Raw genomic sequence first — 22,186 nt, 5'->3', positions numbered from 1 at the left:
GGCACGGGAGGGTCCCGCTCTGCGCCACCGGCCCCGGCCCGGCGGAGCCTCCGAGAGCGGCGGGCGGAGCCCGGCCCGGCCCGGCCCCGGGGCCGCCCCGCGGGGGGGCAGGTGGGCAGGGGGGGCCCGAGGGAACTCGGCCCTGTGCCCCCACAGCCCTTCTGTCCCGGAACCCACCGCACCGCAGCACCCCCAAAACAGCTCCCTCCATCACCCCCAAACCACCGCACCCCGTGAGCCCGACCCACCTCAGTCCATCACCCCCAAGTCCTCCTCTGCCCCAGGACTCACCACGCCCCTAAACCGCCGCACCCTGTCACCCCCAAACCCTCCCCTGCCCTGGAACCCACCACACTCCAGCACCCCCTGACCCCTCTGCCCCAGAACCCACCACACCCCAGTGCCCCCAACCCCTCTGTCCTGGAACCCAGCACATCCCGGCACCCCGGACTCCATCACCTCCAAACCCAGCACCCCCAACCCCTCCTTCTGCTCTGGGACCCACCACACCCCAGTGCCCCTAACCCCTCTGCCCCAGAACCCACCACACCCTGTCATCACCCCAAACCCTCTGCCGTGCATCCCACCGCCCCCATCACCCCGACCCCATTACCTCCAAACCCTCTGCCCTGGAACTCACCACACCCCAAGACCCCCAAACCCTCTCCCTTGGATCCCACCACACCCCATCACCCCGACCCATCTGTCCCTGAACCCACTGCAGCCCAACACCCCCAAAACCTCCTCTGCCCTGGCACCCACCACATCCCAGCATCCCCAGCTCCCTCACCCCCCAACTCTCCTCTGCCCTGGAACCTGGTGACATCCCAGCACCCCCAACCCTCTGCACGTCATCACCCCTGACCCTTCAGGAGTTCCTTCAGGGACAGGAGGGACAGGGAAACTGTTTTGCTCAGGAATCAAGGAAAAAAAATAAATAAGAAATAAATTCTAATATATATATATAGAAATAAAATGTAATAAATTAATAAATAGAAGATATCATTAAATATTAATTTTTTAAAAAGTAAATAAATGCTCTTTTTAGGAAAAGCAGAGTGTGCAAACCCTTCCCAACCCAGATTCGACCGGGCATCGCTGTGTGTGAGCCCATTGTCCGAAAGGCTCCAGGAGACACCAAACCAGTGCCAGACACTGGAGCACCGAGCTGGGCACGTTCTCAGCCCACTGGGAAACAGCTCCTGCGGCCTCTGGGGTGTGTGGCTCTGCTGGAGGGTGTCCTCAGGTGACCAGGAGCTGCTGTCACCACCTGCCAGCAGGTTAAATGACATTTTCCTCTCGCCTTTTTAGAACAAAAGCCAAATCCCTATGGAAGCGCATCCGAGCTGTGATCGGAGACTGGAGTAAGGTGCACGATAACACTGGCTGGGGGGGTGACAAGTGGCCTCGTGTCCCAGGGACAGTCATCCCTTGCTGGGGGGGGGGGGGGGTGTGAAGGGCAGCAACCTGAATTCCCTGGATTTTAAGGCAATTAAAGGACAATTAAAACATCCCTCTGCCACTGGCACAGGGAGATGGATGGAGTAGGAATAGCGGTGACGGGAGCTCGATGCCATGCCTACAGCAAAAATAGATGTGGTTGGGCTGTGATGATGCAAAGCCAGAAGAATCCTTCTCCTCCGATTTCCCCGGCTTTGCTTTCAGGCGGCTCCTGCCTGGCTGTCATTTGTCACCGGCGCCAGGGGCTCCCCCAGCCCCAGAACGTTTTTGGGGTGATTTTAGGCTGAAATGGGTCATTAATCTCCTTTTCAAAGATCTGACCCTCAATCAGGTCATTCCTTCCTCCTCAGGGATGAGCTATCGACAGGAACGGGGCAGGGAGCTGCCGGTTCATCGCGTGAGGTCACTGCCACTGGGAAGCAGCAGGAGAAACAAGAGGCTTCAGGATTAATTAGTGCCCACGGGATCCAATACCTACTTATGACTCCTCACTCCAGCTTCTGGAGCTGGATGTATCAGAGGAGTCTCCTGCAGGCACCGGCATGAGCTCATCCCCCCTGCCCCCGAGTTTTGGCTGTGCAGAAAGAGCTCAACAACCTTCCCCAGAGGTTTTCCCAAACCTACGGAGCTGGTGCTCTCTTCCCCAGAGTTTTGGGGGATTGCTCTTGCTCTGATTGTGATGCTCAAGGGGAGTTTGTGCTTCGGGGAGGAAGATTTCAGAGCACTGCTACAAAATAGTTGGAGAGGCAGTAAATGGTCCTAAAAGCAGTGCAGGATCCAGCAGGAAAGGGAAAGGCATCTTCTGAGGGCAGCCCTGCAGGAGAGATCATTCCTCTCTGGAAAGGGACGCTGGCATGGAGCGAGTCCGGAATGTGGCAGCGAGACCGATAAAATGGGCAGAAAAACACAAGAGGTTGAAGGAGGATTTGTTTAGTCTGGAGAAGGGCAGGATAACCTGGTCCCTGTGAAGGGCTGCCTTGAAAAAAGAGAAACTAGGAAAAAAACAGAGTGTTTGGTTGATTGGACACGGGAAGAGAAGGAGGTGCCGTTCCTCAGCTGGAGGTTGGACGAACATCTGGGACTCCCACATCCACCCCGGGGCTGCCCTGAGGGGTTCCCGAGTCTCCTCCAAGCTCTGGCTGGCCCACAGCTCCATTTTATCCCAAGCCTTTGGAAAGCCTGTCTCAGAGCAAGCAGGTTGGGATACATGAGGTTTCATCCCCCTTTTCTGGTGGACTGGTCTTACTGGGACACACACTCAGGGCATTGGTTGGGCTCCTTTGATTTTGGGGAGGTCCTGGCTGGGGTACCTGTGTTGGATCCCTCCATGGATCCCACATCCACAGAGGATGTTTGGAACAGGACAGAGAAGGGACAGAGTGGGGAGGGAGGATTCTGCCTGGAGCCAGCAGGAAGGATGTGGTGGCTCCAGAAGTTACCCCAGAAGGCTGTGGTTATCCAGCAGGAAAAGCTCAGTGACCTGGCTCAGGAGGAACCCGCCTCAGCTCTCTGATCTATTTTCCCTGAATCCTTAAGGATATTTTTCACTCATTCATCACACAGAGAATCTCAGGAGAGCTTCATCCCACCCATGTCCTGTCAGGATTGGGAACAAGGTGGGATACAGCTGCTCATTGCTCCATGGGGCTGCAGAGACTATGCAGGACAGGCAATGCCTAAAACAACTCCCAATAAACCCTGTCCTAAAAATTAACCCTTTTCCTTTCCAAAAGGGCTTGGTTTGTTTTCCCAAGTGTGTTCCATGACACGGACTGGGAGCAGAGCGTGGTGCTGGGGTGGCTCCTACCTGCCCTTCACCACCCTGGGCAAGGCACGAGGCAGATCCCAAATTCCCACTAATCTGGTGTGGATGAACTTTCTGGAATGTGTTTTGGCTTTTGGAAACCTTGCAGCTGCTGCAGAGGTGAGGGAAGAGCATCAAGGACTGGGCTGGAACCAGCCCACTTTGGCAGGTGGGGTTAACCCTCAGGAACAGCAGAGCTGGGAAAACAACTCACAATTTGGTTGGAAAACACATCCATGATTTTCAAGCCCTTTGGGAATCGTTTTACTCACCCTTTGCTGGGACACGAGTGAAAATCTTCCAACTACTCACTGGATTTTGGAAGCTTCCAGGTCTGTAACAGTCGGGAATGCCGAGGTGGAGGCGCTGCCGTGGCCGAGTCATTAAATTAAGGACTGGGACTGTGTTAATTACACCTGCACAGGGGCCGAGTGTGAGCGAGACAGAACTATGGGAATGATGGGCAGGACCAGGAGCTCCTTCCCAACAGGCTCTGAGTTGTGCTGACTCACTCAAGGGGACCTGCAAGGTATGGATGTGTGGGACCGAGGTGCTGGAGCGAAGGCCAGAGATGGATACCTAGGAATGCCCTGTGGAGCTGAACTCTCTGTATCCGAGCAGGAAAACTAAAGGATCAGCTTCTCGCAGCTCCAAAGCAGCTCTTGTGGGATGGGAGCATTTGCCTTGCGTGTGATGGATTTGCTGGAGCCAAAATATGAGCTGCAAAATAAATCCCTTGAACCCAAACGGAGGAGCTGCAAGGAAAAATGGGATTTTTAGACCCACAACTGCCCTGATGCTCCACAGATCCCTCAAGCTGCACAATCCCAACAGGGATCCTCATGTCCAGGGAAAGTGAGGAGGTGCCACAGGGCTGCACAGGGACAGGAGCATGTCCCATGCTGGGACAGGCCCAAACTGCTCCAGAGGAAATTCCACCTGCACGTGTGGAGAGACCAGTGGCACAAACATCTCTTGGTTTCCTTTTTCCCCTCCACGTGCTCCAAAGGTTTGTATTTGTCCTGCTCCTGACGGGAAAGCGGGTCAGGAAAGGGCACAGCCTGTCACATCCAGCCAGCAGATGCTGCTCTGGCAGAGGACTCCTCCCTGCCCCGGGGGGATCCAGGCTGGGGGTCAGGACACACTTACCCCCCTCCCCAGGGATAATTCCTGCCTGGCTCCTGGCAGAGCCCCAGGAGGCCCAGCCGTGGTTTCCAGCTCATCACATACCACAGCAGCCTGTCAGCCGCGTCACGGGGCAACACTACACCCAGGAGCGGCTGAGCGGGGCTCACCCTGCACATGGAGCCCTCGGAATGATTCAGCAGCAGGAAGCACTGCACAAAAGGCTCCGCTGTGGCCGAGCTGCAGCAGCTGCTTCCCAAAGCCCAGGAACAGCTTTAACGTGGATTTTGGGGCGCACCTCGGCACTGCCTCCCATGGACACGACCACGAGTTCTTCTGGTTTGTCTGCATCCAGATCCAAGCCTTCCCTGGCCTTTGTGACAAGGACACTGAGGGGCTGGAGCGTGCCCAGAGAAGGGGCTGGAACAGCAGGAGGGGCTGAGGGAGCTGGGGGGGCTCAGCCTGGAGAAAAGGAGGCTCAGGGGGGACCCTTCTCATTCTCCCCAACTCCCTGGCAGGAAGGGGGAGCTGGGGGGGGTCGGGCTCTGCTCCCAGGGAACAAGGGACAGGACAAGGGGAAACAGCCTCAGGCTGTGCCAGGGGAAGGTCAGGTTGGACATCAGGAGGAATTTCTTCCTGGAGAGGGCTGTCAAGTATTGGCACAGCTGCCCAGGGCAGTGGTGGAGTCCCCATCCCTGGAGGGATTTAAGCCATGTGGCACTTAGGGACACGGGTCAGTGTGGCCTTGGCAGTGCTGGGGATGGCTGGACTCGATGGTCTTAGAGAGCTTTTCCAACCTAAATGATTCCATGATCCACAGAGCACCATAGCCTGCAATGCTCACATCGAGCAGGGATCTGGCACCCGGATTTGGGACACTCTCAGCACAGGAACCATGTGACACACTCCAAGGAATGTGTCAACAGGAGCGACAACTCAGTCCTGGATGGGCCGTTATTGCTCAGACAGTTAAAAATAATCACTGCCCTGATCCCATTGTCCACTCAGGACAAGTAAAGACAGAGAAGTTTTTACAAATACCTGGATAATTTGTAAATCCCTGACACCTGGTGTGCTGTTGTTGGTCACCTCCTCTCCATCCAGCTGCAGCAGGCAGGGCCTATTCCTTCAGTCCCCTGCTCCATCTGATTTATCAAACTCCTCGTGAGAGCAAACAGGAAAAGGATTTTCCACCCTACATCCACAGGGAGCATCATTTTTGAGTCCAGAAATGACTATAGCGTTATTTCTAGACAATAACCCCACATTCTCACGATGAACCAGTGTGGAAAGCTCCTCCAACGCAAGATTAAAAAGTAATTAGCTCACAGATCCAACTGCACAGATTCCCAAGTGAGGGATTCAGGGTTGATTTTAGAAGTGAGAAATGGACTTGAGAAGCACTTTAAGTACAGGTTTTTTTGTGGGACACCAAAGGACTGGCTGATCCTGAAAGGAATGGACAGCACCTGCCCTGGGATTACCTGAAGGATTTTGTTTTCTTGGCAAAAATAAGTAGGAAAAGAAAAAAACAAACCTGTTTTTGTTTTATTTGTCACTTTCGGAAAGCATTTTACACAGGTTTGGATCTTGGGAGTAACTTGGAATCAGTAGAAAAAACTAACTGCACAGTTTTTCTCTTTACAATAGAAACCCTTCAGGAGTCAAAATGGAGACTAAAAAAATACATGCAAAACATACTCCTTTCAAAACACAAGTGAAAACAAAGCACCAACTACACAAATACGCAGGATGAAACAGCACTGAACACCACAGAAGTCGTCCTCATAAAAGGTGTCAAAGTCACCTAATTCACTAGGCACTGTCACTTGGTTAAACAGATGAGACAATAAAAAAATATTGTCCACAAACTTGCAATTTCAACTCAAAGGCTGTAGCTAGAAATTCCGTGTCATGCTTTAATAGCGACCTGGAAGAGAAAACAAACACAGTGAAACACACTGTCAGACTTCAAGGATTGAGAGATTTGGAACTAAAGCTCACTGCCCCCCTTCAAACCTGCATCAAATTCCAGAGCCTCATGTCCTGGAGGTAACCAAACTCCTGCTTTAAGAGAGTTCTGGAGGAAGGAACAGGACCTCATCTTCAAAACAAGTACTGTTATCTCGTTTATTTTCTCCAAACTAAATATCTGCTCTGTGCTCAAGGTTGCCTGTTGCTCAGTTCCTTCCAAAGGAACTGTGGTTCAATAAAGAAACCACGCTGAAGTCAATCCTTATGGACACAAAAGCTCGAAAGACCTTCAGGGAAAGGGGAAATTTGCTTTTGAGATGTGAACTCTGAGATTAGGCCAGGCCAGTTTGGACAGGGTTTGGAGTCTATGGAAGGTGTCCCTGCCCATGGCAAGGGGAACAAGATGAGCTTTAGGGTCCCTTCCAACCCAACCCACTGCAGGATTCCATGAGTACTTACGAGGTGAGTAGGATCGGGATCTGGACCGGGATCTGTAGCCCCCTCGGCTGTAGTATGGGGACGGTGACCTCCTCCTGGGACAGGGGGGACACAAACAATCCCTTTGTTAAACCCAGCTTTATGTGGATACCTCTAACCCCACCCTGGGCTTGGGAATGCACTTGGGAAAACTAATGAGCACAGGAAGAGTTGATCAACATTTCCAGTGGGTAACACAGTGAAGATGTGAATTTTCTAATACCAGGTCTAATATTATTTTTGACTCTTACAACAAATGCAACCTCTTTCATTCACAATTTGCCCACATGTCACTTTAGTTTCAAGTCAGGAGCATCCTAAACAAGAAGGGCAAGACAAATAAATCCACCTTAGCTTTTAATCTGAATTATTTGTCCAAGATGAAGATTTATTTGACTTGCAGTCGCTGCTACAGCAAACCCACCCCAAACCCCTCCAATCCAGGCACTCCCAAGTTTTGTGTTTCCTTGCCCAGTTCCACTAATCCAGTAAATACCTGTAAAACTGATCCCTGTCCTGAACAGCTCTCCAGCCTCCTCCTCCACCGCCGCCTCCTCCTCTGTGAAAACAAAAGCAGAACGACTTTTAAGAATTTAAAAAATAAACAAGAAGTTCATTGTACAAGCAAAAAACATCATCAAGGGTAAGAAAATGATGTCAAGACAAGAAAACATTGGTTCCTACACCGGGTGACGCTGAATTACTTCACTATGTTCATTTTTACCCATTTAAGGCAGGCCCTTTGAGTTAATAATTTGTTTTAAAGTTGCAAGATAAACTCACTACCCTGAGGACAAATGTTGATTCCAAGGTGGAGGCAGGAAAAAAAACCCCACTCCAATATTTTCACACTTCAGTCACATTTAAACAAGAGCTGAGGTACAATTTCTCCTTGTATAGAACAGAAACAACTTATTATTGCATTTAATATTAAGTGGTTGGACTGGTACCTCCTCAGACTTAGATCAGCAAAGCATTACCAGAAGGAGACTAAATCAAGTTTAAAGTCTTCTCCAGTTGTGGTTTGGTGACTGGTTTTAAGGTTAGTCTTTAGCTTACAGACACTTTTCCAGGCAAAATTAAGCCTCCCATGGAAATGAGGAGAAGTTAAAGTTTTAACAGGACAATTCCCATCTGACACTGTATTTCCCTTAAGGCTTTATTTTCACAGAGGGCAGGGAAGGCAAAGGAATTGTTACTAATTGAATTTTTAGGGTGGGGTGTGCTATGCTTCACTGCATCTTCAACAATTCCAAGCCTCCCTTCCTCAGGGAAACACTCACGACACCCCAACATTTCTCTCTCCCTCACACAACCAGGACGAGAGAGTAGCAGATCCTGATATTTTTAAAGCAGCCACACATGAGGCGTTTGTGGCTCCATATTCCTGGAATCATGGAATGGTTTGGGCTGGAAGGGACCTTAAAGGCCACTTTGTTCCACTCCCTGCCATGGGCAGGGACACCTTCCACAGAGCAGGTCACTGTCCCGGGCTGCAGCTCCTGACCCGGTGACGGCTTCTGGTGACACCTCACAAACACCTGACCACTGGTCAGGAATGAAAAGGAACCCCTTCAGCACTGAACATCTGGGCTCCTGCCACATCTAACCAAGGAATAAATTACATGTGAAGAGCACACAAGCAACAGATCTCAAGGACAACCAGCACACCCCGACTGACCCTTCCTGAGACAATGAGGAAATCTGAGCTCGGAAGAAGTGCAAGACAGATGGTGCAAAACTCTCACCAACCACTGCAGAGCCACATCTTTTGCTGTCCTTAGGTGTCTTTATTCTGATATTTACATCAGAATGCCATACAAAACCAAGGGAAGTGGGAGAAGCAAGCTGGAAGCACCATTTAACAGCCTGTGTAGCACCAGACTATGCTGTACATCCTTCCTGTGCCCCAAGACCCTCGTGAGCTGCTCCAGTACTTTGGTTAATTACTTTTAGCACATTAAGTGACGTGAAGTTTTAACTATCCCAAGCAAGCTCCTGCACCTCGTGCTCCAAAACAAACTAGATGATTGATCCAAGAGCCTTCTACCACATCTGAAAGCTACACACCAATGGTGGCAAAGAATCCAGCTATTTCCATGAATACATGGCTGCCATCAGGGAACAATCCTAAATCCACCTATTGCAGAGGCATTAAAGCTTTGCAAACCACTGGGAAGCACTACTACACAATTCTGCCATTACAGGAATGCTTGCTGATTGCAGGCAGAAAAAATAAACTCCTGAATTTGTGTCCAGCTTAAGAGCGTCCCAGAAATTGTGAGGATTCCACAGGGAACATTCTGGAAAATGCAGAGGACAAACTTCTCCATCACTAGCACCAATTACACCCCAAACTTGTTTACACACATATCCAACCTGAAGAGGTATGTTAAAAAAGCTTTTTAAATGCAAATGTCCAGTAGAGAACAGGTCTGTTACAATCCCCAACTCCTTATTTTTGGCAACATTTGAGGTACCGTAATTATCAGTGGGAGATAGTGGGGAGCACTGCAATTTCTTTTTGTGTACTACACTGTGCTCAATATCTAAGCTGGCACTGTAACCCCAACTCAAATATCAGATCTGCACCATCTCAGTGCTAACAGATGAACCAACCAAAGATTCTTCTAAAATCAGAGTACAGAAAACACACTTAATGCAGACTCAGAAGACATTTTGGACTAAATCACGGCACGAGTTAAACACCACCAAGTATTTCTCAGTGTGACCGACGTGATTTGTCATTTTGGTGACGATTTCACAGGAAGGTTCCAGAATGACAGTGAGTGCAAAACTCTTCTGTCATACTTACGTAGGATGAACTGCCTGATGCCTGTGCAGGTAGCTGAGAAAGCAGAAGCTTCAAAAGCAGTGAAATCCCCCAGAGCCCCTCACCTGTATGACCTGCTGTAATAGTCCCTGTCGTCGTACCCTCGGTCGTACCCTCTGTCATAGTAATCTCGTCGTCGGGAGCTGCCACTGAGGAGGGAGAGAGGGTTGTATTTTATCAGATATTAAACGTTCACATGGTTTGCAGTCAGCTAAGTTCATATTATTTAAACTGGGTTATTACCTCCCACCCTCACAACTGAAAAGACCAATGTAGGTAGGAACAGAACTACTTAAACAATTGCTTTTTAAACGCTTGAACTTTCAGCCAGGTCCTTTCCTCTCTGGCCTGCAACCTCTTAACCTTTTGGTATCACAGGCACAGGAGGAATTCCATTCTGTGACTGCTCTTCATTCACTCTGAACTCTGAGCAAACTCCTTTTGAATGAACTTTCTGATTACAAAAATAACCTGCAGTCTCAACACTACATCAGCATAACCACCAGTGAGCTGAAAGTCTCGGGAAATCAACTGGGGAATGACTTGGGAAAACAATTTACACTCTTGGAAACTGGAAGTCAAAAGTGTACTGTGTGGACAGGGCGAACTGCTAATCCCAAATATTAATGGAGCCACACAGCTGCTCCACCAGCATTTGCTCATTCACTCTTGAAAACCTGAGCTTACAAAGCTTAAAATAATTTAGAAATTAAAAAAAAAACATGTACTGTAGACTTTTTGAATCTAAAGAGATGGAAAGAGATGCAGTAGTGACGGCTGAGGCAAAAGGCTGATAAACCAAAAAAAACCACTCAGAACCAGGTGTCTTAAAGGGGAAACAGAACAATTCCTATAAAACACAAGGCAATTAATCCTGGTTTGCAAAAAAAAAAAATCCCCAAACAGGTCACTTACTAAGTGGGTCTTCCCATGTAGATTCCAGGGGTAGGTGTGTGAGGTCTTTTTGTTATGGAGAAGTCTACCCGGATCCTTCTTCCGTCCAGCTCCATTCCATTGGCACGTTCCTTTGCCTAAGGAATGATAAAATACCATCAGCTGTGGGCATGAACTTTGGTACCAACACAGATTTCTAACCATTGCTCTAAGTGTTAAAGTGAGTCCTAAAAAGACTCAGTTTGGAGCCAGGTCTGACTCACACTTTCTGTATAACACTGAACATAAGCCTTAAGACCATCTAGACTTAAACATCAATAACCACTGAAAATGTAATTTATAAGCCATTAAAAGCCTGAAAGGAACATAATTTAACAAGTGTTGCAGTGCCTCTTAATAAGATTAAGAGGAACCTTTGAACATGCTGATGTAGGGAGATGCAACTACTCCAGTATACAAGAAGTAGCAAATAATTCAGCAGTTAACAAAGAGCACTGTTATGTTTTTAAGTGTTTTCTCTCCTCCAATACACCCCAAAAAATAACCATAACCATGAATATAATGATATCAGAGCCATAAGTAAATCTGAATTGAAGAACTCAAAACAATTGTGGTTTGGGTTTTTTTCTGCCAAGTAGCAGGACCCACATCCAAAGCATCCACGTGGAAGCCTTCATGCCAGATGTGGAACAGAAGACACTGGAGAGTTTCAGGAGTGGGATTTATGCAGAATATAAGCCTGGTTCCAGCCCATAAGCACACAGCTCTGCAAGGCTGGCACCGGTGTAGGATTCTACACTGGGTGAGTACAGAATTCCCTGTTCATTCCGTAGCACTCACAAGCCCAAATTCCATGATTCTGAGATGCCAAGCATTTTTCAGGCCCTGAGCTTGCCCAGGTGACAGAATAAACACCTGTGCGAGTGAGAGCCCACAAACATTCCCCAGCCCCCAACCTACTTCCTTGGCATCCTCCACGTTCTCGAAGTACACGAAGGCGAATCCCCTGGACCGCCGGGACTGCTGATCGTACACGATGGAAACATCGGCAATGGGCCCGTACTTGGAGAACACTTCTCTCAGATCCCTTTCTGTGGTGTAGAGGCTCAGCCCAAACACCCCGAGACAACAGTTCGGGTCAGGATTTGCCTAAAGGGAGGGACAGACAGAGATCAGAATGAAACAGGTTGTATTTGCAGTGCAGGCTGTGACTGTCAGGGTTTGAAGATAAAACAAAGATGGGGCTGAGATCTGGGCTGGGCTAATGGAGACACCGTCGCATCAAAGCCAGAGGAACACAAGCCTCCTTTCACAGAAACCCTTTGTGTTCTCGGGGTACAGCACAAACCAGCAGGCTGGGGGACTGCAGGCTGTGCCCAGCACTGGCAGTCACTCCTGAGCACACGTACCCTGTTTCCAATGTGACGCCTCCGAGTCGACATGGGGGAGTGGCTGTGGCTGTGCCGGCGCCGATAGTCCCGACTGTACGACCTGCTCCTGGACCTCCTGTGGGAGCGGGACCGGGAGCGGGACCGCGTGTAGTGTCTGCGGGAACTCCTCCTCGATCTAGATCTGAGGGGACAAAGGGACAGTGTTGGCTTGGTTTGGGGGTTTTAACCCTCCAAAAATACATCAGAGTCACAAACAGCTCATTTTCCAAAGTCCTGCAGCCCCACACGCTTCACTTATAATCGATTTAGTCACTACTCACAAGGACTGTTAAATATTCACTGTTAAGATTCCTGCAGGAGCCTCTCCTTGATTTTACTCAGCTTTTAACTTCCTTTAACAAGGCTCTCTTGGTTTGACACAGTATTGCTTAGAATATTCAGAGTTTAGTTAAAAACAGGTGGGGTGGCTGTCTTTTAAAACTTATCAGATAAAGGGAACAGGGGTATGGTTTAACATTAAGCTTGCACCACTGCAGAGGGGGCACTGAAAAATAAATACACCTTTAAAGTCTGGCAAACAGCCCTGAAACAGAGCTCAACACAATCTGCAGGAATTAAGCTGCAGTAGCTCCTTTACCTGCTGGTATTTCAGCAGTTATTTAACACTAGTTGTTCATCAGTGTTGACACGTTCCCACTCCAAGTGTCTTTAGACAAAGGTGCAACTGCTCACTGATTTTTTCCCCCCCCCGGGGAATGTTTTCTGACAGCATAAGTTTTGTGGACATGAGGTTCTGGAACACTTCCATTCCTTTTCCCAGACTCTCAGCCCTCCCAAAACAGCCAATCCTAGGGGAAAAGCTGGGCATGCACTTCCACTGGGATACTCTGCCTGCCCTTGGCCTGTGATGGCTGCACTGAATAACCTGCATTCCACACCACTCCCAAGAAAAACCCCTGCAAGGCTAAGAAGTGCAGTTAACAGTTTAACAGTCAATGGATCTAAGTCATAAATTGTTGATTTTTAGGCTCTTGTGTCTTAGATGTCCTTCCTCCAGTTCCACAGCACCACCACACTGGCACGAATGAAGCTCTGAACCTGAACTGGTTTCTACTCCTGAGCATTTAACAGCTTCTTCACAGCCAGGATTTCTCCCCACTTGTCACCAGAGAGCCAAACTGCAGGACAGATCTCCTGAAAAAACACCTCCAACCTCACCAGCAGTGAGCCACATAAGCTCAACTTGAAATATATATCCATGCCCAGGAGAAATTACTGCAGCATATCCCATTACAGCACTTCTAACTATGTATTTAGAACAAAAATATTATTTTTGGCAACAGAAAGTTTACAAAAAAAAAAAAAAAAGAAAAATCCCAAAAGCTAGGAAGACAGTAAAAAAAAAAAAAAGACTGAAATAGTAATAATAATAAAAGAAGTTGCACACATGCACACAGCCACGTTTCAGCCAGATATAGGAAAAAAAATAATTAAGGCAAACATAGAGTTGATATTCCAGGTACCACAATGGTCCAGCCAAAGATAACAAGCTGCACACTTCAATAAAAGCAGATTTTTAAATCAGATAGATCCACACCCCAACTGATAAAAACACCAGGACACAGGTTGGTTCCCAAATCAAAGTTTAATTTACCAAGCTGGTAACTCAAAAATACATTTGCAACAGAAACTACCAAGAAATATGAAAGTTCTCACAGGGTTATTTCTCTGGGGAGAGCCAGATTTAAATGATGTGCCCCTGACCACATCCCAAGGTGTGACAGCACTGAAGAGAGACTAAAATACAATGTTTCTAAATATGTGCCTTGACACAATTCCACCCAAACCTGCTAAAGAACACTAACCCTGCTCTACAATTCCAGTATTTCCAGCCATAGGCATCTTCAAGACAGCTGTTAAATGCTCAGGAAGCCATAGTAGTCATAAACTGCTACTTTTGGTCATCAGAAATTATAAAGTCAGTTGCCAGGGTATTAAAGACTGATTTCTTGTAAAAGTAAATGATTTGCCAGGTCTCTTGTGAATTCTAGATCTTGTATTTGCTTCTCCAGAATTTTATACAATTTGTGATTGCACTCTTACTCAGAATGATGGTTATTCTGTAAATGGGAAACTGGGTATGGAATCCCTGGGGTCATGGATTAAGGGGCAGAAGGACATGCTGGGTGGAATCCTGACTTCATTTTAAAATCAGAAGGTTCCCCAGGCGTGTTTTGCAGCCTCCACCCCCTGAAGGTTTTCAAACCCCAGCTGGACAAAGGCCTGAGAGCACAGTCTGAGCCCAGAGCTGACTCTGCCTTGGGCAGGATCTGGGACTAGACCCTTCCTGACCTGCCCTATCCCTCTCTCACTGCTGGCACTTCCAGAGGTCCCTCCAATTCCATCCTCTCCAACGGTGCTACTCCACCAAGTGTTTATTAATTTAATTTGACACATTTGTTCCTGCACTCCAGGGACTGCCAAGTGCATGATTTCACGTTTGTGACTGTGCCTGAATTGGACAATAAACCTCGTTCTTCTGCTGTCAAAACCTCCCAGCCATTTTTCTTCTCACAAAAGCCTTTCACTTTGATCTTGCAAGATCTAACACAGTATTTGTGATTGCTAATAGCACAAAATCTCCCAGTGTCACCATCCTTCCCCCAGGCTTTGGCAATTCCCTGCTTGTTCACATAAAAAAAAGTAAGTTGTGAACAGCTCAAGTGGAACCCCCTCTGCTAAACCCCACTTTATTTAACCTGAATGCCTACGAATGAGTAAAAAAACCATCAACACCTTAATTCCTGCAGTCAGCACTCAACCATCAGCTCTTTTAGGAGGAACTCTGCACCCTGGTGAGTGTAAGGAGAGGTGATACAGTGCAAAAGGCACATTCACAGGGTGTGTTTGTGCTGCCACGTAACAAATACAATGAGCAGGTTACTTTCTCTGCAACTCTCTTCAGGAGCTTGGAAAGCTGCCTAATAGTTAAAGCTCCCTAGCCTGTTAATTTTCAAGTTAAATTAAAGTATTTAAAAGGTCAGACTGTTATCTCTGCAACTGCTTTTCATTGCCCACTCCAGGAACACCATGAGAAAACGTAATGTGACCTAAACTGGGCAATTCTAAAAATTCCTACCATTCCCTGCTCAGAAACAACACAATGTTCCAAGAGGCACTTCCAAAGTGGGTCAGAAGGGATACAAACCTACAGAGCTGACTACCTCCTGTGTAGCTGACTCTTGGAAAAAGCTGCAAAAATACCAATCCTGAGACCACTGATGCCCCTCTGCATTCCACGGCCACAGACCCCTGGTAACTGTGGGAGCAGAACCGGCTGAGTTGGACGTCACCTCGGACATAACCACCTGAGTTGTGAAGAGGAGGAAGAGGTAAAAGAAGCCAACTCACCTGGATTCAGACCTGGATCTAGATTTTGACCTGGAGCGCCTGGAATCCTCCTTAGAGCGAGATCTTGCAGGGGTGTGTCTCCCCGACTTGCCAGACCCATGAGCACTTCCGCTTCTGGAAGCAGAGCGGGATTCCTGCACGCAGATATTGAAAGCCTAATTTGGACACAATTCCTCGTTTACCTACGGGCTGCAAACAAGCTCCAGTGAAATCAATGGAAATATTCATTGCTACGTGTCCGGGCAGTTGGATTAGCACTGCCTAGATTGTTAAGGAGGTTTTTTTTTTTTTTTTCCCTGGTAGACACTTCTTTACCCTGCATGTACTTTTGCTATTAAACAGATAATGCATGCATGTTTAGCAAAATATACAGGGACACATAAACAGACTAGTAATTACTTAGCGTAGTGCTTTCAGATTCCAGATTACTTCTTATCTTAACTTCATTTTTATTCCTTTTCTTCATTCTTCCGTTTCAAATTCTGACTTCTTTCATCTTCCCCACTTCACACAAATTGCTCAATATTCTACAAGTGGGACTTCTGGTCTGATAATTAGCATGCATTCACTTTCTTTTTTTTCAAATTTCAGCTTCACTTATTCCTGAGCTTCAAATAATTCTCATTTATAAAACTTGTCAAATGGCGACTTCCGCATTTTCCTTCTTCAACATTAACCTTAATAGAAAAAGAACAGGATGAAGAATATTTAAGAACTCCAGGATAAAATCTAGTGCCAAAACTGAAACTAGAAAAAAAAAATGTGCTGTGGACTTTTACTATAAATGCAGTTTAAGGATTGAATCTACCAAAGCCCTACGATTTTATCAACAGGTTCAGTCAACTCAGTTTAACTTAACACTAAGCAACTGAATTTGCTATTTATGCCTGTATTTAATATAGCAAGTGCAACTGGATCAGCTGAGTACCTCCTAAGGAATTGTAGCACCAGGAAACTCAAAACAGTTTGCACTATCAGCCACATACTGAGACAAACTGCACAAGAAGTGAGTGCAGGAAGGTCCTGCTGCGGCCACTGCCCGCCGTGCTTTGGAATGCAGAAAGCACAGCGTGGTTGGGCCTTCAGTGAGCTACAACTGCCTGAACTTGGGGCCATCCTGCAGCTGAGGTGAAGGTTTGTGAGCACACACACCTCCAGCTGCCTGCACAGTGGGGTTACACACCCGGGGGTCACACAGCTGGGGTTACACACCCGAGGTTACACACCTGGGGTTACACACCTGGGGTTACACACCTGGGGTTACACACCTGGGGGTCACACACCCGAGGGTTACACACCCGGGGGGTCACACACCCGAGGGTTACACACCGGGGGGTCACACACCCAGAGGTCACACACCCGAGGGTCACACACCCGGGGGGTCACACACCCGAGGTTACACACCCGGGGGGGTCACACACCCGGGGTCACACACCCGGGGTTACACACCCGAGGGTTACACACCCGAGGGTTACACACCCGGGGGGTCACACACCCGGGCTTTGTGCTTCCATGGGAATCAGCGTTTTCCACCACCCAAAAACGCCCCACACTCCCAACAGTGCTCTGGAACCACACCCCACCTGCTCTGTTATCTACTGGTAATCTTCTTTGGAACTGAGATAACCTAATTAGCAGTTTCAACTTATATATTTTTATCTTTAGATCAGTGTAATGCTTAGCTTCAGTCACATGCCTTGAGCACTTGAGCACACTAGGAGGTATTCTTAATTTCAAGGTATTGGAGAAAATTTAAAATTTAGCAAAAATTCTACTTCTTCCTAAAAAATAAATCTACATTTAGAGTAAATTGTGATGAAGAACGATCATTAATGACACCACAGTATCAGATTTTTGTTAAAAATCCCTTGTTTTAGCTGTGCAACATCTCAAACTTGAGCACTAATTTAACAGGAATCCTGGACTGAGCATTCAAAAATTCATTTGCTAACTCAAAATTAATCAGGCTTAAACCACTTCCATACAACTTAACCCAAATTTTAGCTCTTTACAATTCCCAACCATACAATATGGGGGGAGGGGGGGGAGTGACTTAGAGGATAAAGTAGATTTTCAATTAATTCCAAGAGCAACAGAAATTACCCAAAGTTGTCAAGGCCATACTCTTTGTTGAAATTTTTAAGGTTTTGTTCTAAACTACAGCTGCCCCATATACTGACCTGCAAAGGGCAAGGCAAACACTGAGAAGTAATTAAAGTTACAATTTGCAGATTTAACCTAAATTCATTACTACCTTGAAAAGGAAACATTCCAGAGAGATGAGTTCTGAGTTAATGTATTAATTTAGCCACAAGAAGCCATAACTCCTAAAAAGTTAGACAAAGCAAGATTCAAGAAGGGTTAAAACCCAAAACTAAGCAGTTCTTCCTGTGAGGAAAAATACTTCAATTCACAAAAGGTAATCTGGGCAAGACAGAAGGAGCCATGTCCAAATACAGGGGCACTGAGGCTGGAAAGGACAGGAGAAATGCAGGATGAGAGGGAAGCAGGGAGCAGTTTGCCCACAAATACACCCCAAACCCTTTGCAGAACTTTTAGAAGTCAAAAGCTTTGAAGAATCAGGAGAGAATTGGTGAATCTTCATTTATTTGGTAGGTTTTTCAGGCATTATTTGCTGTATTATGTTAACATTGATGTGGGATCTGGACAGGGCAGCAGAAACTTGGGAAGAAAAATCCTTAGGACAACTATCTCTCAAATCAGAAAACTGAACTGCTGGCTTATTTTCATCCAGCTCCTTTGGACTTCACAGCATTTCCCAGTTTTTAAACATCCACATTTGGTTTCTAGATTATCCCCAATCCACCACATTTTACAGGATTATGCCACTGCTTTATTCCAGCCTCGAAGGAATTCGTTGCACCTTACCTGCTCCGGACATCACTAGGACCAGTAAAACCCCCCAAAATTTCCCAAGTCGTCACCCTTCCCACCTCCAAACCCCAGGAAATCCTCCCTACCCAAAATTCCATGAACCAGGAGTGTGCAGCATTCCAAACTGAGTTTACACCCCATTACCCCTGAGGGTTCACACCAGTCACTCCCACGGCTCACTGAAATTGGAGTTTCTCTTATCTGGTTTTGATGTCCTTCATATTTTCTTTTCCTACTTTTTGCTCTTTCCCTCTGTGAATTTTAAGTTATTTAAAAATGCCACATTGTCTCCTGTGATGCCATCTGAAAGAGGGAAGAAAGATCCTTCTTTATCCTGTCTATATTCCAGCACTGCTGGTCAGCAGATTGAGACTGGTGCCACTACTAAATGATCTTTTTTTTTTTTTTTCTAACCTCAAGTCTGTCCAGTGTGAATTTAAAATCCCACCAAATCCCTTGATCTTTACCAACAGTTCTTCCCCTTCCTCAGGCATTACTGGAATTCAGGTGGAAGCCCTGAAGTCCAGGTTTGTGGTTTCCAAGTGATTCTTTCCAAACTTTAGGCACATTAAAACCAAAGTGTGATACTGCAGGGATGGTATTTTGAGCAGCTCTAAGGACATTCATAAAGAATGCTACAGTGCTCCAGGAGCAGGGAATGTCACACAGCAGGATAATTTGGGGGGCAGGAGGTAGGAAAGGTTTCCATGGGCAGAAGCAGCTGGAAGGCCTGTGATGGCCGTGAGTTCTTTGCACTTCTCAGATCCAGTTTTTCCTCACAGGGATGCAAGGTACAGATTTCAGTCAATAATATAAGATAGAGAAATAAAAGTATTAGGGCTTTTATAATCAAAGATTCCTATAAACATGTATTTCCACTTTCCTAGAGAAAGCTGCAGCCTCACATGTCAGTCACATCAGATCTGCAGCCCATTTCTCCAAGGTGTGTCTGTGCTGACTTCACATTCCTCAACCTCTCCACTATGGAATTTAGCAACTGAGCCAACAAAAAAACAACAGCTTTTGCCTCTCTTCCCCCTGAGGGACACAATCACCAGCTCAGACCTCTGCTGGGGGGAGCCTGGAGGGAAAAGCAGAACCATCCCTTTCCACAAGTTTCCAAACTCCGCAAAAAAAGACAAGAATGTGTTTTGCAAAATCAGGGTAGAGCTTCCTCCCACCACCTGTGCTGACCCCGGGGGCTCCTTCAGTGCCCCAGGCTGGCAGGGAATTAACCCAGCAGCAAACCCCAAATAATTTTCTGACAGCTTTGGGTACTGAACCAGCCCCCCAAGAGGTCAGATCAAGTAATAAAAGCCACCGTTTTTTAAAATATATGATTTAAATACCTTTTAAGTTATCTGTAAATCGAGCATTTACACCATGCAAGTCACTCTGACAAAAAAAAAATACACACAAATAAAGCCCTGACTCCTACTGAAGTTTCTGATCACAAATCAACCCATCACTATCAGAATTAACTAATTCTTAAGATGAGACTCTATGTTTCCATTTAACTTGACTTTTCCCAACCCCTCCAAGCCTGAATCCCATGAAACTCTGTGAGAACAATTTCAATGAAAACAAAACAAACTTGGAAAACCCTGGCATTGCAGCACAGTGACAGTATTTGAAGCACATTCCAGAATCTGAAGTATTGGTGGCATTTAATAATTTACTTTCTTCAGTCAAAAAGTTTCCCACTATGGAGCATAAGCTGTAAAAGAGACTTCAAGTGGGGTTTTTTTTCCTTCTTTCATGTTTTTCTTTTTAAAACTGACATAGAAGCCAATTTAAGTTTGTGTTGCTGCTGAAATACCACATCTCCTTAGTGGCAAAGGCACCTGGAATTTCTCCTTCATCCCCACGAGGACTCAATCCAGTCAGGCCTGCAAACCAATGCAGCTGGAAATGGGACAAAAAAAGATCCAGCTGATTGAATCCCCAGATCTGACTGACTGCAGGAATACTACTGCAAGGGAGAGAGCAGGAACACATTTTCAGGAGCACAATTCCTGGCCTGAAACAGCTTTACAGACACTTGTAAAGTCCCATCCCAGATTATTTACTCAAACACTGACTCTACTCTGCAGAGGCTTCAGCTTGGAAAAGTAGAAAAGCCACTGACTCAGTAAAATAAAAGCCTCAAATATGCAAAAAAAATTCCTAAATAACAGTGGCAATAGCATTAGGAAAGCCAATCCCTGCTCCAGTCTGGAACAGTAGGCCTGGAGCTCCTTGGTTTTAGCTTTACAAACATGTCCACTGCATACAATTCATCTATTTAAAAAAATCACAAAAGTTCACACAAAACTCATTTTAAGCCTCGGCAAAAACTGCCTGCACAGGGTTTATGTATTTTTGTTTTAAATAAAAATATAGAAAAGCAGCAAGACAGCAGTTCCTGCCCCAAAACCCTGCACGATGATGTTTCACAAAGACTTTGCTACAGAAGTTTTAACATTTCCACTCGTTCTGACCAAAAACACAATGCAGGTTATCCTGGCAAACTTTTTTTAAGATTAAACTGGCTTCCAGTCCGACTTGCACAACAATTAAAAAAGCAACTTTAAAAAACCCTGACACCCAAATACCCACCTTGAGCAAATACTCCTCTCTCGCTAAAAACACACCAGTGACACGAACACATCAAGGAAGGAGAACACTGGGGGTAGCACAACTCTGTTCCCCAATCCCTGTCTTTCACCATTCATTCCCATTTTTAACTTCCTGGAGACCAAATTTTTCCAACCTCACCTGCCTTGAAGTAGAAACACTCCTGTATCACACCTTATTATAGTGAATTAGTATGAAAAAGCCATATTCTAAGGAATCCTAAGTGCTCAGGATTACTACATTCTTTAATATTTTTTGTCGCCTCCAGTTTAGAATTTAACTCATCACCTCCACAGCTCCCTCCGATGCTGCAGCGAGTTAAGAAGTTACAATTATGCTGAAAAAATCCCCAAAACAAAGCACTGACCCCAATTCAAAGGAAAACAAGGCTGATCCACTAAATAAAAAACAACTAACTGTTAAAGAGGTCATCCGTACTGCAAACGTGCATCACAAACGTGAGGCTTAGCAACTCGTCTACTTCGGTATTAGTACAAAACCCATCCAGACAGTGAGATCTTAAGAGTAACTGTGAGGTTTGAAAGAATATCTGCTGTAGGTTTCACAAAGCGAGGGGGTTGCCTTCGACTATTACGTTTAAATAAGAGCCCGAGCCACCCGGATGTGAGGCAGGAGCAGAGCTGTAGTTACAGGCGACAGGCAGCAAAAGGTAGATAACTCAGAAGGTAGCTCCAAGAGCGGGCTGGAAGGCGACTCCGGAGAGAGGAGCGCAGGACTGCCGCTGCTCGGGGCGGGACGGAAGGCGAGGGGCCCCTCAGGGCCCGGGGCCGCCATTTTGTCCCTCCCGGGCGCGCGGTCCCGGCCCAAGATGGCGCCGGGCGCCTCACGCGGGGCGCGCGGGGAGCGGCCCCCCCAGCACCGCCGCCGCCGCCTCGCCCGCCCGCCAGCGGGATACGGGGGACACGGGGAGGGGGGGACGCGGGGGCGGCCATGCCGCCCGGAGGAAAGGGGTTAAAAGGGAAGGGATGGGGCCCGGCCGCGCAACGCGCTCGGGCTCCGCGTATTACCCGCTCGCCGTAGTTCTGCTCCCCGCTGTCGCTCATCGTCCCGTCCCGCCGCTCGCGTTCCCACTCCCGCTCCCGCCGCCGCCGCCCCGACCGGACCGGACCGTCCGCGGCCACAACTCCGCCCGCACGGGAAGTGACGCGCACGCGGGGCCGCGCGCGCGCCCGACGGCACACAGGACACGCCCCCCGCACGTAACGAGACCGCGCCCCCTCGTGAGAAGACCACGCCCCTGAGCTTTGGCCACACCCCCCCCGTAACTGGCAGGCCGCGCCCCCC

The 22,186-nt window shown here is 47.4% G+C and overlaps 1 protein-coding gene across 4 annotated transcripts; it reads right to left on the bottom strand.

The window, feature by feature from the left end:
- Nucleotides 1-5,924: 5,924 nt before the first annotated feature.
- On the bottom strand, nucleotides 5,925-22,044 carry TRA2B (transformer 2 beta homolog (Drosophila)). 4 transcript variants are annotated; one of them, XM_017839097.1, is made up of 10 exons: nucleotides 21,910-22,020; nucleotides 15,770-16,047; nucleotides 15,371-15,504; nucleotides 11,978-12,140; nucleotides 11,529-11,717; nucleotides 10,590-10,705; nucleotides 9,740-9,823; nucleotides 7,338-7,400; nucleotides 6,824-6,897; nucleotides 5,925-6,320 (listed from the first exon to the last, which is right to left on the bottom strand). In XM_017839097.1, exons 4-10 carry the CDS (start codon nucleotides 12,008-12,010, stop codon nucleotides 6,310-6,312), a joined length of 570 nt encoding a protein of 189 aa, XP_017694586.1. In that variant the 5' UTR covers nucleotides 12,011-12,140; nucleotides 15,371-15,504; nucleotides 15,770-16,047; nucleotides 21,910-22,020; the 3' UTR covers nucleotides 5,925-6,309. The 4 variants fall into 4 exon arrangements, with proteins under 4 accessions (XP_017694586.1, XP_017694587.1, XP_017694584.1 ...); XM_017839098.1 differs by having other exon boundaries at nucleotides 15,371-15,559; nucleotides 21,910-22,018; XM_017839095.1 differs by lacking the exon at nucleotides 15,770-16,047 and having other exon boundaries at nucleotides 21,910-22,044.
- Between the last annotated feature and the right edge of the window lie 142 nt (nucleotides 22,045-22,186).

Source organism: Lepidothrix coronata, unplaced genomic scaffold, assembly GCF_001604755.1.
Source record: "Lepidothrix coronata isolate B3197 unplaced genomic scaffold, Lepidothrix_coronata-1.0 Scaffold374, whole genome shotgun sequence".
Taxonomy (NCBI): Eukaryota; Metazoa; Chordata; class Aves; order Passeriformes; family Pipridae; genus Lepidothrix; species Lepidothrix coronata.
This window is presented reverse-complemented; position numbering and strand designations above follow the sequence as displayed.

What these genes read in the sequence shown, in the direction of transcription:
- TRA2B (XM_017839095.1), bottom strand. Translation starts at nt 21,945, where the DNA reads ATGAGCGACAGCGGGGAGCAGAACTACGGCGAGCGG. An exon ending in AGCAGAACTACGGCGAGCGG is followed by an intron (nt 15,505 to 21,909) that starts GTAATACGCGGA and finishes ATCTGCGTGCAG; the next exon opens with GAATCCCGCTCTGCTTCCAG. An exon ending in GACAGGGATCAGTTTTACAG is followed by an intron (nt 6,898 to 7,337) that starts GTATTTACTGGA and finishes CCCCTGTCCCAG; the next exon opens with GAGGAGGTCACCGTCCCCAT.